General features: G+C 33.5%; 2 protein-coding genes across 4 annotated transcripts; both read right to left on the bottom strand.

Moving 5' to 3' along the window:
- Positions 1–781: 781 nt before the first annotated feature.
- On the bottom strand, positions 782–3,254 carry LOC25493957 (uncharacterized). Of its 2 annotated transcripts, none has more exons than XM_013602631.3 (5): positions 3,006–3,254; positions 2,328–2,559; positions 1,468–1,647; positions 1,322–1,373; positions 782–1,213 (listed from the first exon to the last, which is right to left on the bottom strand). In XM_013602631.3, the coding sequence occupies exons 2-5, from the start codon at positions 2,549–2,551 to the stop codon at positions 1,121–1,123; spliced, it is 549 nt and encodes a 182-aa protein (XP_013458085.3). In that variant the 5' UTR covers positions 2,552–2,559; positions 3,006–3,254; the 3' UTR covers positions 782–1,120. The 2 variants fall into 2 exon arrangements, with proteins under 2 accessions (XP_013458085.3, XP_039689774.1); XM_039833840.1 differs by having other exon boundaries at positions 2,328–2,902; positions 3,006–3,253.
- A 919-nt stretch (positions 3,255–4,173) lies between these two features.
- Positions 4,174–10,435, bottom strand: LOC11442856 (mediator of RNA polymerase II transcription subunit 17). Of its 2 annotated transcripts, none has more exons than XM_039833404.1 (9): positions 10,226–10,435; positions 8,355–8,550; positions 7,999–8,194; positions 7,347–7,460; positions 6,990–7,075; positions 6,348–6,732; positions 5,204–5,668; positions 4,819–5,130; positions 4,174–4,710 (listed from the first exon to the last, which is right to left on the bottom strand). In XM_039833404.1, exons 2-9 carry the CDS (start codon positions 8,447–8,449, stop codon positions 4,381–4,383), a joined length of 1,983 nt encoding a protein of 660 aa, XP_039689338.1. In that variant the 5' UTR covers positions 8,450–8,550; positions 10,226–10,435; the 3' UTR covers positions 4,174–4,380. The 2 variants fall into 2 exon arrangements, with proteins under 2 accessions (XP_039689338.1, XP_003609292.2); XM_003609244.4 differs by having other exon boundaries at positions 8,355–8,546.
- Between the last annotated feature and the right edge of the window lie 4,986 nt (positions 10,436–15,421).

The raw sequence follows: 15,421 nt of genomic DNA, 5'->3' as shown, positions 1-15,421 counted from the left end.
AACAATCACCAGGAATTCTTTATCTTATTTAATCATAACGCATTAGTCCTTTGTGAACTACATACCTCATTATATAAAAACTACCGGTATCGATTTTCACTTCACTTAAAAGTCAATTCTACTCACTCCAAAAAATAATATTTCTCTATAATAATTTGATCCAAACAACCAAGTTACTTCCTCTCGGAAAACAAAAGAGAATTGGTCTGTAACAATTGATTCATTGACAGGTTTCTAACAAGCGTTACTTCAGATGTAATCAAACATACACTTATTATTTACTATTAGTTTGGTTCGAATCATGTCGGTGCATTCATCAACTAGTAGCAAAAAAAAAATGGTTCATTCATCAACATACAACTTTCAAGCATCCTAAAAAATGCCACTAAAGAGACTAATTTAGTGCCATGCCAAATCCAGAAAGGTGTAAACCATAGAAAAACTTGCTTTAAAAAGCTGTCATTAAACATTCTTTTAATGTATTTTTTTCATAAGTGCTTATTGATATCAAGCTAATCCGAGTCTTAAAAACTGGCTAAATAATTGCCTCTTCAAGATTTAAAACAAGAGCCATTCTGCACTAAGGGTAGCTAAAACTTTACAATTCACGTTCTGTTGTTTAAGTTCCTCACAAGTAAAAGAATTGACTGAGGTATCAGACAAGTATGGCGAACTTTGGTCCATGAATTAGAACACAATAATTTCTCTATCATTTCGTTTGAAACAGTTATGCTTTGAGATGAATCAAACAGACATTAAATAAAAAAGGTTGGAGGCGGCGATAAATAAACATGCATAACAAGAAAATGTGAAATTGTGTTATGATATCATCAAACTGAAGGCATCCAATTGATAAAGCTAAACACTTTTATCTACCAACAAACAAGTCCTATATCTCTCTACCTGTAGCAACTAAGACCAGCCGCGTTACCATCACTCAACACAGATGTAATTGTAAGGATAAAAAGAATTTTAGTTCTTACTGTTAGTACCAGTTTAGGTCATGCTAATTTGAGACAAAACTTCAAACCACATAACAAAGCTACCAATCAACCATTGGTGTATGTTAGAAACTCTTTATCTAAGTCAGTACTATTCCTCAACCAAACTGTGAAAAAGCTTAATCTGTACGGAATTCATCATTCTGAGGCCGGCCAAGAATCCCAAAAATGAGATAAGGGATTACTACCATGCATGCCATGAATAGTGTAAACTGCACAACATAAGAGGATAACATTATTATCACAATTTCAACTTTTGGTGGTAAACAAAACAAGTAATAAAACATAGCAAGTGGAAAAAAATTATTGTTGATACATACCAGAAGAGGAATCGTCAAGAAACTCCAAATTGGCCACAAAGCAAAGGTGAACCTAGAGATGCCAAAGATAGGGAGTAAGCAAAACAGGGACATGCTTATATGTTAAATGCAATTGAAATAAAAATAGATGAGAGTTTGTTTCTTACAAGCAAAAAGAGGTGATTCCAAATCCAGTGGCGAATGGCAACACTGTGATACTTGTTATTTCCCATTTCATTAATCCCCATTTTTCATCAAACCTTCGAACGCTCCAAGCCAAGATAGTTGTATAAACGAAAATCAATGTGTTCAACCCAATACCGATCATCCCAAGATATAGAGGCAGTCTGCAATAGAACTAAGGAGAAGATTATGAAAACTCCGATATTGATATAAAGTCAAGCATTAGATCTCTAAGCATCACGACAACAATAAATTAGAAGATTCCTTCATTATTTCAAATTTTGATATCGTCAAACAGGTACGGAAACACTCATCTTATACTTCACCAAACCGGGTACTTATATAATAGGAAAGAGGGAAGGTACATATATCCACCGATTCACTTCAAAACATCCGTCGGATACTGTTTATCTTAATGTATACATGGTAAACATTATGTCAAGCTGATAACTCATATCATCCGTCGGATACTGTTTATCTTAATCTATACATAGTATAATGTTTTGGTTTCCCTTTAATTTTTTTTGTCGTGTTATAAATGAATGTCGACAATTATTCTTACACATCCGCCAACGTTGATAGCTCGCAATGCTGGGAGCTTCACAGTTGGTAAGACATTCAACTTATAAGTAACGCAAGACTATAACAGTTAAGCAGCTCTATATAACTAAAATATTCAACATGTTCCTAAACACCTAAACAAACAAATTCCTGCTACTATCTTTGGTACAATAAAGAAAAGCCATAAATAAATGAACATCGAGACAAATTAACTAGCAGCAGCCGTTTATAAATACAACTAAAAAAACCGTTACACATTAAAGTGAACTTGGAATATTGTTACCTTCTAATACGATCGTCATGGCACAGGAGATATATGAAATTGGAATGCTGATCACCAAAGTATAGAATAAAAGCAGCTGAAGCAAGCCAAAGAAAATTTTCGAGCAGCTCAATCCATGTCTTTTTAGGAGGACTCGGAGGCAGAAAAGCACGCTGCCTCGAACATGCATCGTCTTCCAAGTCATCACCACTACTAGCATAACCCTGGCTATGTCTCTGCCTCATTAAACCACCTGCCCCAACAGGTGTTCCCCCAGACATTGCAATGCAACTGATTATTACACAAACAACCCACCAAGTTCCAACAACAAAAATCACTCAAACCCGAAACCCCGAAAACTAACCAAACAATTATGTGACAAAAGCAATCATTTTTCTGCAAATTAACAAATAAAAATCTTTGATCTCCAAAACCCAGAAAAAAAAAATTGAATCTCTCAAAGAATTATAAAGTGATCTATAGTATAAAACTTCCCAATTATCCAGAATCCAGCTAATACTTCATGGATAAATTTCAATCTAAGGCATAGAAATCATCGCTAAACATTAAAAACTCAACCTAGGAATCATCATAACCTACAAAACTTTTCAGATAATAATTAAAAAAAAATTCAAAAAAAAAAAAAAGAATACGAATTGGGATTTGAATAAGAATCTAGCGAAACTGAGGAAGCATTACTCGAAATTGGAGGGAACCCAGTTGGAGGAAGGGGGCAAAGGATGGTGAATCTTGAAATGATTTTGTTGAAAGAGTGAACCTTCGATTTGAATTTGATTGAAAGAAAGGAAAAAACAGAGAAGAGGGTTACGCATGTGACATGCGTAAGCGTTGTGTTTTTGTTCAGAAAGAGTACCAAACTAAGAGGACAATCACTTCCAAGGTATATCAGAGAGAGTTGTTAAGTTACGTTACGCTACTACTTTTCTAAGGTTCCATTTTATTAGTATTACAATGAAAAATAAAATTAATATTTGATGCAACGAAGATTCTTTTCCTATTTAGGTAGCATTCGAATCTTTGTGTAGTTATTTTTTGTTTTTGTCTGAAATAATTATTTTGATTTTGTGACTTTTTTGACAAGATTATTATGATTTTGCTTCCTTTGAAATACTTGATTTTGTATCCCAAACAAGTCATAAGCATTTTACTTCATCCAACAAAAAAAATAAGTAATAAGCATTTTGCTAATTCTTGATGTGATCATGATCCGGATTTGATTTTCTATGAGCAACTTCGTGCTCAAATTAATTCTTTATTTTATATGAAGATAGTTACTTTTTGATTAACAAGAAAAATAACCTACTTGAAATTGTAGAGTTCATATGGTTTTGTTTAAAAAAAAATTCGAAATTTTAATAATTTAAATTAAAGGACATCAATAAGATAATTCATAAAAATAAAAAAATAAAAACTAAAAATACCAACCATCAATAAGAGACAATTTTTTCTTGAATAAATTCATACTGCATAATTACAAAATATAACCTTTAAAATTTAAAATTATGATAGGAAATTTTAGAAATTACTGAATTTAGTGATATATATTCTTTAATTTAAGAGAATAGCTTTTATTTCTTAAATTTAAAGGAATAAATTGTCTCAACTTATATAAATATCGAGGACAGAACTTTTTGATAGCATCACTTAAAAGTTAAAACTGTTTAGGTAGTGTTCAGTTTTTGGATAAAAAAATCTTTGCACAAGTACACGTGGACCTTTATGTTTTAGCTGAGATCAAAGGTTCTTTTTTTCTTTTGATGTGAGATCAAAGGCTCTCTACTCCCCCATCTTTGTGAATAACATAGTTCTATCAACTTATAAAATTTCCAACAGATTAATATGTTACGATGAATAGTATAGTTGATGCGAAGAATGAGAAATTTTAATAAATAAAAAAGTAAATATATGGTTATGTTTGATTGTTGCCCAAAGACCTCGAAGATCTTTAACTTGACAACGCAAGAAAAAACATACATACATTCATACAGCCTCCAACTCAAATGTATAGGCAAAAAAGTCTATGTATTTGAGGCCGAAGAGAGTATATACAACTTCATTGGCCACCGCCACCGCCGCTAACAAAGGCAATCAAGTCTATTAGGGTAGCATATAACAGCTCAAGAGACAAGGGACCTAGGAATTTCCTATATTCAGATGCACCATCGGTGAGGTTGGTATGAAGCTTTTGCACCTCCGCAAAACTATCCTCCATGACCAACGACCAAGATATACAACCATCACTATCTTTTGGGTCCACATTTGCAACCAGGCCCAGTGTTTCACCCTGCTCCAGCTCAAATGACAAGCATAAAAAGTCCCGGTTTGCCTTTATCCCAACCATAAGAGCTTCATGATATAGCCAATTAATAATTTGGCTAGCCACCTGTAAGATTTCAATTAAGGTAGTAAGCATGCATGAATACGTGTAAGATTTGCAAGTTTATGTAAATCAGCAACGTTAATGCAATCCTTCTCTTAAGATCACTCTTACCTGCTGCAAAATAATTACAGGAAGATCAGCTAAGTTGCAATCATATTTGTTTATTGAGTGGGTATCCTCAGACTTTCCCTTGAACAGACCAGACACATTAGGAGAACCTTCTGCTTTAACACTGATGCAATCATCGATTACCACGACCTTAGTCCAAAACTGACGCTTGATAGCATTATTTTCAAAATCTGATGTTTTGACTTGGCAACCGCGAAGAATAGAGGGAGGAACCTCCATGAATAGGGTCCATGATGACCCCCGAGAATGCCATGTGGGATTGGAAATCAGTTGGAGATATGGGACCTTGAAGACCTGCAGATGTCAAATATATTAAACAAAATGTCTACTTTACAAGCAGCTGTAGTCTAATTCAAAAGAGCAATACCACATTTTCCAGCTCTGCGAGAATTTTAGTCGAAAAGATCCTATGAGCCAAAGACATAAAAAAATGACTAAGAAGATATGATCCATCTTTTGCCTGTGCACCAGATAAACGATTACCAGAGGAAATTGGTTTTTCGCTGCCTCGTCCAAATATATGCTCGTGATAAATCTGTTGAATATATATCTCATAACAGGTAGAATTAGAATGCCGCCCTTTCTTCTTAAGGGTGTTCTGTTGGGCATCATGCATCAATACGTCAGATGATTCCAAAGGTGAAAATGCATTATCATCTGCATTATTGGTAAGTTCACCTTCAACTGTAGGATTATCTTGACCAGTGGACACTAGTGATAAGTACACAGAGGTTCCTTGACCTAAACTTAATTGTAAATAATTTTCCCTTATTCCTGTCAGAGTGAAACCGGTAGATGTGTTAAATGCTTCGCGATTCACCAGATCAAACACCTGGAAGAACAAGTAAAAGCAGCAATATTAAAACAGGGAGATGCACTATCAGTAGCAAAGCTAGCAATTTTTTTACGAGGGGGCTAAATATTAAGAAAAAATAAAATAAATTTTAAAACTATTGTATTAAACATAATCAATAAGCAAAATAAATTCGCAGTATTTTTTACTTATATAAAATGAAATGACAACAAATAAAAACAAAAAATAATTTTTTATAAAAGTTGAGCTCGATGGAGTTTTAAGAAGTCAAATTTATCCATAATTGACTCTACTAAATAAATTATCAATATTTTTTTTAATATTATATCTCTGGGAAATGTTAACTTGTGCCCTTAAGGCACAAGTTTAGAAACCAAATGTAGAAACTTAATTTTGGAAATCGTGCATTCAATGTCTTGAAAGTTTAAAAAGTTATTTTTTCAATACAAAACTTATGTTTTAATTCTTTTTTTAGATCCTTAACTTGTGCCTTAAGGCCACAAGTTAACATGACCCTATATCTCTTTGAACCAATAAAATTGTTTGGAGTAGCCAAATATATATTAATGGGATAGCTGCATATAAAAACTAAGCTGGTTATTCAAGATTTTTTTCCTCTTGGGACCCCATTTTCATGAAACCCTTCGCCCCTGTGCACTATGCATGAAAACTGGACAAACTAGACACAGCAATCTACCTGCTCATTGAAAATTGCTTGATGTACATCACGAAGGAGAGAATGTGTTTTCTTCACACACTCCTCATCACTGGAAGATTCTATGCCAGTTTCTCCCAAGCAATCTTCACCAAGTAAGTGGGATTGGTTTTCATTTGATTTCTTCTGCATATCATCTGGCTGTGCACTGACAAAACCAAATTGGAGAGAATGACATAACTCAGGAGACACATTTATTGCCAGCATCCCAGCTGCATCGTGATTGACACGAACAGTGGACATAGACGAAGACCGAACAATAGCCCCTTGGTCATATGAGTTATCAAAGAGATCAAAAGTGAAGCCTTCATTCCCTGGAACTAAAGATGTCTGCCGTTGCCGTTTTACTTTCCAGTTTTGCTGCAACCTGCCCTTATCAGGAAATGTGATAAGTTGTTGTGTAAGGTAGAAACAAGACATTCTCCAAAAGTAAGCTGGTTATGAAACAATTAGAGGCATGTGCTAAATTATTTCATAGCCAAATGCAATGCAATGTAGTTTTTTATTTTTTTGACAGGACAATGAAATATAGTTATGTAAGATCTAACCATGTTTTCAAATTTCTTGCCAGTAGCATTAGCCCAAAAGGTATATAAAAGTTCAAAGACAAGAATGGAAAATCACCTGATAAGGGCACCATAAAACCTAGCTTCCCGAGCAACCTGCTGTTCAAAAGCCTTGGCAGATTGCTTGAAATATTTCCCAACTTGCTGCACAGAAGAATGTTTGTACAAAAACGTTATTGCATATTACAGGTCCCCCATAAAAGTCATACAAATTGTGCTTGTCACTCAAGGACAAGTTATTAGAGACTCAATATGCTCCATGTTTTCAGTTTTATTTTTTTAGTTTGAGCAAACAAGCTATAAATTCAGCGAAAAGGGAACTTACTTAATGTTACGGACATAAATAAACTGGAAACAAACTACAGTAATTTTTTTTAAAAAAATTAACTACAAAAGAAGATAGAAGAGTACTTACACGGTAGCATTGAAGCTTGGTGGCTGCAGATACAGCAAGGTCGGACAAAGCTTCATTTGGTAATGATTTTGGCCTTGTCATGCTAGCCACAGTTACTGCATCGTTGGTTTCCACCTAAGCAGAATAATTTCAACAAAACAACATACCTTTATTGTCGGTCTGCACATATCATGCAATATAATGAACTGGGCCATAGGAAAAAAAATCTTGAAAAATATCTAAAGCATGGTTTCTACTCATAATGCCAAAAACTTGGTCATTTGCAAATAGATTCATCAAGACTATATGAAGTGATACATTTCTTGATGAACCCGGAACTGCTACTTCTCAAAGCATTGTAAGTTGACATTCATAGACATTTTCTCAACACTTAATTTCATCCCTGGATGAATGACACAAACATAATTTTCTTAAGCCACACACTGTTTCTTTTCTTTTAGAGCAAGTTCCAAATGGAGCTTTTATAAAAGATAAAATAAAAATGGAGCTTTTTTACAGACCTTTTTCAGAAACCAAATAACTTCAAGCAATTATCTTCATTGTTGCAAACAGATATGCAGAGAGAAATTTGAACTTGACATGAAGATTTCTGAATGTAGATGAAATCATAAAAAGCGGTGATTCATTGTAGAAAGAAACATGTGCGACTCACAGTGTTGATGAAATCTATGATAACAGAGAGCTCCTGATGAGCCAACTGCAAATTCTCCACCATGCCCTGCCATTGCCATGGTGTTGTCTCCTTTGAGCTCTTCTTCTGCTTCTTCTTTTCCTCGTCCTTCTCAATGGCCCAAGCGAAGTCAATTCTCCTGATTAGAGAAACTCGCTTTTCATCGTAATCCACATCTCTGCAACAATACGGAGGGAGTTACAAAAAGCCAAGCACAAATAGAAATTAGGGTTCAACATTCTTATGAGAGATAGCATAACTCTAGGATTTTTCCCCGAGCGTTGCACAGGTTCTCAATACTAGTTGAGAAATAAAAAGGAGGAGAGGAAGAAGCTTACAAAGGGAATCGTTCATTTCCATTTTCTTCAATGGAATCCAAGCGCTTGATCGGCAGCTTGTCAAGGGATAGTTGCAACTCCATGCCCTCTTCCATCTTTTGGAAAAGTTTGTTTGCCCGAAAAAATTCCACAAAACCTTCCGTGCCCGCAAGAAAATGTGGGTGAGACCAGACAGTAGCTTTAAGTCCAAGCCTAAGTGAATAATAAAATAGTTCAAAAACTTATAATCAAACAATAGAAATAATTAGAAAAGTAAATCTTTACAGAGTTTGAAAACAAGAATTTTATTTACTTTTTAACATGTTTATGCAATCAATAGATAATTACACTTACAAGCATTTAAAATAAAATAAAAATTTAGGGTAAATTAGCCACCAAATTATCCGTTGAATATATAATTTGAATATTTTCTTACAGGTAATAAAATATTTGACAACCTGTTAGCAATTAACCAGTGAATATGTTATAATCAATCAGCATGCAAATGCACGTACAAGTTTAAATCCAGTGAATCAATTTTTAATGCCTATTAACACTTGACAATGGCGACCAGTCATGCAAGAAGAGAACAACGCTAGCAATTGATTAAAATAAAATCCAAAGAAAGACAATGGTTTCCGCAAACAGCATTTTCACATCACAGAAAACTGGAATCAGAGTAAACACACCAGTCCAACCATCCACAAAGGATTGCCACACCAAGCACCAAGTACCACTGACATCAAAGTATTTATAAATTTCCAAAACATAGATCAGTCTCCATACCAAGCATTAACAAAAATTAGCCTCGGGTGCAAATAAAATGGTTAAGCAATTCAAAATGAAATTCAGCACTTTTGTCAAATACTTAAGGAGTAACCAAAACAGCAGGTACTCCTAAAATTAGAATAAGATAAGTATTCACATATTTCAAGCAGTTTATACAAATGGAAAATATCACAAAGGAGTGAAATTGGAAGATATAAAGTTGGTTTGGTGGTTGAGGTGGGGGAATTAAGCAGTGAAGAATCATTAAGTTGGGTTTATAAGGTTGACTTGGTGGTAGGGGTGTGTATGTTAAGGAGTGGAATGAAAAGGAGGTCGAGACTTCGATCCCTACCCCAAACAGGGGTGGAGGGTAGTGTCTCTTTGAAGATAAGGTGATAGTTCAGGGACAAAATTGATGGTTTATTATTTGTTTGTTCTAATACGTTCTATTTTTTCTTTTACCCCCCCTTTTAAAATTGTAGTTTTTCCACAGTTGCTTACTGACACTACTATAATAAAATCGTTTGATTACAACAAAAGGATTGCAGCGGTTCTTGCACAACTGCCGCTGCTTATTGTTTGCAGCGGTTAACACGACTGTTTTACTTAACCACCGCAAAGTTACAACGATGGACTGTGCCGCAAAATACTGCAAAATGTCCCGCCGCAATATAAAAGCAGATTTGGCTCCCCCAAATAAGTCAATTTGTGAAAAATTAGAACAAACAAGAAGGGCAAAAAATGACAAGTTTAATGGAAGTGCATCAACTGTGTAAAATAGTTTACACCGTCATCCAATAAATGCCCATCATCTTGCCATGTAAACATAGATTATAACTCTAGTTGAATAAATTAGATGCAATGTGATGGAATCATGAACACAAACTGATAATTCAAGCACTTCAGAAGACTATAGGTTGTGTGAGTATTTGTGTCAAACATTTGGTGGGCAAACAAATAAAGAATAAAAGTACTTGAATTGATGAGCAATGATAAGAATTTGTGGTAACAAACTAGAAACCCAGAAAACAAAAACCAATAAAACACACATAATGGTGAACAAGAAAACGAATCAACTGTGGGAATCATAGAAGAAATCGAAGCAGAGAGAAAGGCACACATACCTTGGAGAGCTGTGAGTGAGACGAGATGTGTGCGTTTCGTAACAATGGAAGTTAAGGATTTAGTGTAATTGTTTAGTATGCAACGAGATAATTGAAATCAAACATGTCACTGAAACCCGCTGCTTTTCAATTTCAGGGTCTTCGCTATTGCAACGAGGGAAGAAAGAAGAAACCCAGAACTTGAGAATTTAGACGACAAATTATTATTTTTTTAGGTAAAATATGTTTCTTTTTTTTTCAACTATCAATATATTAGTTTTTCGTTTTAATTTATTTAAAAATTCCCTTTCACTTTTAGCACCTTGAAAATTTTTCATCACTTGTTTTGATCCATACTTTTAAATCAACTAATATGTAGTTTTTATATTTTTGAATGAAATTATGCAAAAATGTCTACTATAATATTATAATAACAATCACCTCAAAAAAATTAGAATTTTTTAATAAAATATTAATTAAATATGAATTTTTAAGTGTTCAAAATATTAAAATTTATATTTCATTCATGTTTTATTAAAAATCTATTTAGTTTGGAGAGATTATTATAATATTATACTTCAGTAACGTAAAATTTCATTAAAAATATGAAGTCTACATATGAGTTAACTTAAAAAGAGAGATTAAAAGTGGTGAACTAGTGATGAAAAACTTTTGGTGTACTAAAAGTTGAAGAAATTTTTTAGAGGAGCCAAAAAGAAAATTTGATATATTTATAGTTGAAAAAACATATTTAACCCTTATTTTATTTTTTTGATATAAAAGAAGGCCAAAGATGCCCTAATGGTTAATCCTAGTAAAAATGTATCACCAACTAAGAAGATCTTCAAGACTTCAACTCATCTCAAGATGAGTAAATTCATACTCTCTCCGTCCCCTTTTAACTGAGTATTTTGTTCATTTCACACATATTAAGAAAAAGTGTATAAGTGAAAGATAGAGAAATAGTTTTGAGTGTCTTGTTAAGTATCGGTGCATTCCTTCTTATCATAAACGCAAAGTAGAATATATTGAATTGAGAGTGATTAAAGTAGTATTAATTTGAATTATAATTGGAAAAAAGTAATTATTGTTGTACCGAAAAGTGAAATGGGTCAATTTTTTTTGGGGCAATATTTTTATGCAAATGGCTTAGTTATTATGGGACGGAGGGAGTATTCTTTAAATTGAGATCAAAGTTTGCAGGTCGACGATGTACATAATACTTTCTCTTGCAAATATGGTTGAATTTGACGTGTCAATCCATTTTCACTAACACTCGAAGACTAAGGTTGGCAATGTGTGATCGTCAGTAATCTCATGTGTAATAGTAATCTCATGTGTAATTCAATTAATTATGACTTTGTGATCATCCGTAATCTAATGTATAATTATGTCAATTATAACTTTAAAGTCCCTCTACACCACAAGGTTTATGACTCTATCACCCCAAATTATCTCAATTTCATGCCACAATGCTCGCCAAATGGGAGAAGGATCTTCTCCATTTATTTTAACAAATGGAGAGAGATGCACACAAAAGGTTGATAGTGGATCCTACAACCATAATATTAAGAAAAACCATAATATTAATTTTTTTGAATTGTAGCGTAAAATTAAATTATTTTTTTCTTCCCTTTGATCGTACTCCATTCAGCGTGTGTTTGGTTGTGCGGTGGAAAAAATTGATTTTGATAGAATTGATTTTGGTTAAAAGTGAGTTGAACGTAAAGTAATTTATGTTTGGTTACCTTCAAAACAGAAGTGCTTTGTATGAAAAATGTTGTTTGGATGTTTTGTGTCAGAATTGCTTTTAGATGTGTAAAAGATCAAAATGGGCTTTAACATGTGTCTGTGTATATAGTTATAAAATTTGACATTTGTTTAGTTTTTTCATCTATTTTTTTTTTTATTAAATTGACAATAAAATTATAAGCTTAACATAAATTTATTTTTTTAGGGAAAGATTAACATAACTTGTTAATCAGACAGTATCCAAATAAAAATACATGCAGGGAATATACGTTAAACATGAAGTACTCAATTAAAATTACAAATAGAAAATATAATATAAAGTGTGGTACAAGTTTGAAACATTAATACAATACTAATTATTTTTCCTGAACTCTATAATTTGATCTCGAACATGATTCATCTCAGATGAAGAAGCTATATTTAAATTTTGAGATAAATCCAAATTAACTGATCTACGATAATCATCGTGATCAAGGGTTATGTCTTCATCCTCATATCGATTGAAATCAACATCCATATCAGCATTCCTTCTAATAAAGTTGTGTATGACAATCAGAAATCATGGAATTGCATCTCAATAGATATTGTTTTTAAGTGTAGAAACACAATGAGTGTCTTAGTAGGCCACCTATCCGGTCGTGATTGTGTCCTTGATTTCTGGGTTTGGAGCTGCTGTAGCAACTGCGCTTTTGGTGTTGTATCAGAGGGATGACAGCATAATTTTTTGCTATGGTTCTGTTTCTGTTTGGGGCGCTGATGCATCAGCTTTCAGCCTGGGTGCTTGCTTGTTTGCTTTGGGTGGTTGTGATATTTTTTTGGGGTATGCATGCGGTCCCTTTGCAATGTAAATAAGTGCAACCCACATGTTAGAACAATAAGAAATCATAATGTCACACAATCTACTGTCACAAGAAACATGCTTTGAATGTCACACAATCTACAGTCATAAGAAACATGCTTTGAAACATAAACACTCAGTCTAATGCATTCAATGAGTCCTAAGTAAGAGGTGGTAAAAACTGCTTTGAAAAAACCAGTAAAACTGAACCAAAAGGGTGGTAAGAACTGAACAAGAAAACCAGCAAATCAGAGCCAAAATACCAGTTAAAATTGAACCAAAAAATAGAGCTTATACATAACCAGTTAAAACTGAAATAGAGCTTATGGAGGATGGGTGAACAACATAAGTGAACAAAAAATACAAGCATAATTATCACACAACATAAGCCTTCATTAAGGTATAGAAACATTACATAAGTTACTAGTACTTCATAATAGTACTTCATAGTTACTAGCACTTCTTAGATTACTTCCTAATTAAAAGGCAAAACATAACAGTACTTGATAGTTACTAGTACTTCCTAGATTACTTCTTAATTTAAAGATAATGGAACATTACAACATTAAAGACTAAATAATATAACAGTGCTTCATAGTTACTAGTACTTCCTAGATTACTTCTTAATTCATAGTACTTTCTAGCTTACTTCCTAGTCACACAGGTTCCAAGTTACATATTCATGAATGGCAATGGGTTATCAACTGCATGCTTAAGTCAATTCAACCTTTTCTCCTCTGAACCTCGTAGGGAAATAAAAATCTCCCTTGCAGGCTTAAACATCATCAATTGACAACACTGAGTGATGACATGCTGTCATTACGTAATTTTTAGGATTTATTTTGACAATTTTGTTAGAGTTCTGTGCAATATGGAGTATTCAAGGGTGTTAAAAGCAAAGATTTTAGAAGAACTGAAAGCAACAAATCGTGTCACGATTTTCACTACCGTGATGCGATTTTTGACCAGAGAGGCATGTTTTCGAACTGCTGAAATCGTGGTACGATTTTGAGCAGCGCGCTACGATTTTAAGGAAGGATCTGGAAGGAATTTAGGGTTTTGAAGAAATCGTGGTGCGATTTTGCCAACCGTAACGCGATTTTGCGCGCATCCAGATTTGCCTATTTAAGCTGAAGTCAGTTCCAAACATAAGGGTGACGATTTTGGAGAGCTAAAGTACGATTTTAACACCCAGAAGACTGCATAAGGGGCGATTTCATCATCTCTAATCCAGTTTATGTATGTTTTAATTCTTCCATTGATTATGCTATTTGTAAACTCAATTATGAGTAGCTAAATCTCTTAAAGATTAGGTCTGAGATGAATCCTTGTAACCCTAATTGATCCATGTTGCTGTGAAACTCTATTTATTATTAATGACAATCTAGTTTTTATTCAATTTAATTGTTCTTAATGCTTTTTATATTATGATCAAATATAAACATGATTTAGTGAGAACGAATGACTACTGACCATAACTTTCGATTTAGACCTAATTGAATTGTTCTAATAAACATGGTTAATCTAGGAATGGATAATCGTTTGTTAGTGATATTAGGTTAACGTTTTTAAAACATTCAAAGATTATTAGTCCACCTAAGGAATTAGGGGCTGTAGTTTGAGAAGAGGGTCCTAACTCAAGGGATTGATTAGAGCTATTTTGTTAACTATCGTTGAATTAGAGAATCATTAATACAAATAGGTGCAGTATACCAATTAGGGGAACATCGATGATTCAAAAGACCTAATCTCATCTCTCTTTTATTCTTAAAACCAATCTTTATTTTCTGTTATTACTTATGCAAACAACCCAATCAACTGCCTAGTGGCAAACTAAAAGAACATTTATACATCCTAATTTACAACGTAATTGAATTATTGAGATTAAAATCAGTCCTTGTGGGAACGATATTTTTACTACTTCGATACTTTTGGTACACTTGCCAAAAATCTATCACTGAGCATGCATATAAAGATCATTTGAGACTTCAACAATGGTGTCAACACTTTAAAATATATGTGCAGCGAAATATTTTGCTTCTTGTACATACGCTCTTATCACTGTTGTATATATGTGTAGTTTATTACCTTTGGATTGGAAGTGCTTGTTACTTTTATCAACACAAACATCATTTAAGGAAAAATTTACCAAAAACTAAACAATATTTCTTCATTCATTCATTTTATCAAACACATCAAATGCATTGTTATGATAACTGAATTAATAGATAAAGAGAAGAATTTGAGCTTACCTTGAGCTATCCATCACAACTGCTATTTGGAACTTTGCTTAATTTCCTTTTATTGCGTGCTTGAGAGAATGAAAAGGGTGACAAATGAGGCAACATATATAAATAAGTTTTGAGGTGGGTGAACCGATTGGAGTTTAATGAATTTATGATATGGGTGAACAAAACAACTTTGTCTTCAATATTTGACAGGAGATTAGGATTCAGATAAACATGAGTTATGATGTAAGGTAGTTGAGAATCAAGGGTAATAAAGAGAAATTCGGGGAAACAAACCTATGGTAGTGAAAATTGATTTTTAGAAGCTAGGAATTGTAGCTTCGTTGAAAATCAATTCTGCTTGTGCAAACGTGCGGTGACGACGGAAGGGTGAAGGAG

This window comes from Medicago truncatula, chromosome 4 (assembly GCF_003473485.1).
Source record: "Medicago truncatula cultivar Jemalong A17 chromosome 4, MtrunA17r5.0-ANR, whole genome shotgun sequence".
Lineage (NCBI taxonomy): Eukaryota > Viridiplantae > Streptophyta > Magnoliopsida > Fabales > Fabaceae > Medicago > Medicago truncatula.
Note: the sequence above shows the minus strand (reverse complement) of the source record. Positions and strands in the feature narration are given on the sequence as shown.

Excerpts from the sequence above, each read along its gene's own strand:
- LOC25493957 (XM_039833840.1), bottom strand. The coding sequence starts at position 2,587 with ATGTCTGGGGGAACACCTGTTGGGGCAGGTGGTTTAATGAGGCAGAGA. Across the intron at positions 1,374-1,467 it reads GGAATCACCTCTTTTTGCTT|GTTCACCTTTGCTTTGTGGC; the intron begins GTAAGAAACAAA and ends TGGCATCTCTAG. Across the intron at positions 1,214-1,321 it reads TCTTGACGATTCCTCTTCTG|TTTACACTATTCATGGCATG; the intron begins GTATGTATCAAC and ends TATGTTGTGCAG.
- LOC11442856 (XM_039833404.1), bottom strand. The coding sequence starts at position 8,449 with ATGGAAGAGGGCATGGAGTTGCAACTATCCCTTGACAAGCTGCCGATC. Across the intron at positions 7,076-7,346 it reads CCAAGCTTCAATGCTACCGT|CAAGTTGGGAAATATTTCAA; the intron begins GTAAGTACTCTT and ends TCTTCTGTGCAG. Across the intron at positions 6,733-6,989 it reads TTTTATGGTGCCCTTATCAG|GTTGCAGCAAAACTGGAAAG; the intron begins GTGATTTTCCAT and ends TGATAAGGGCAG.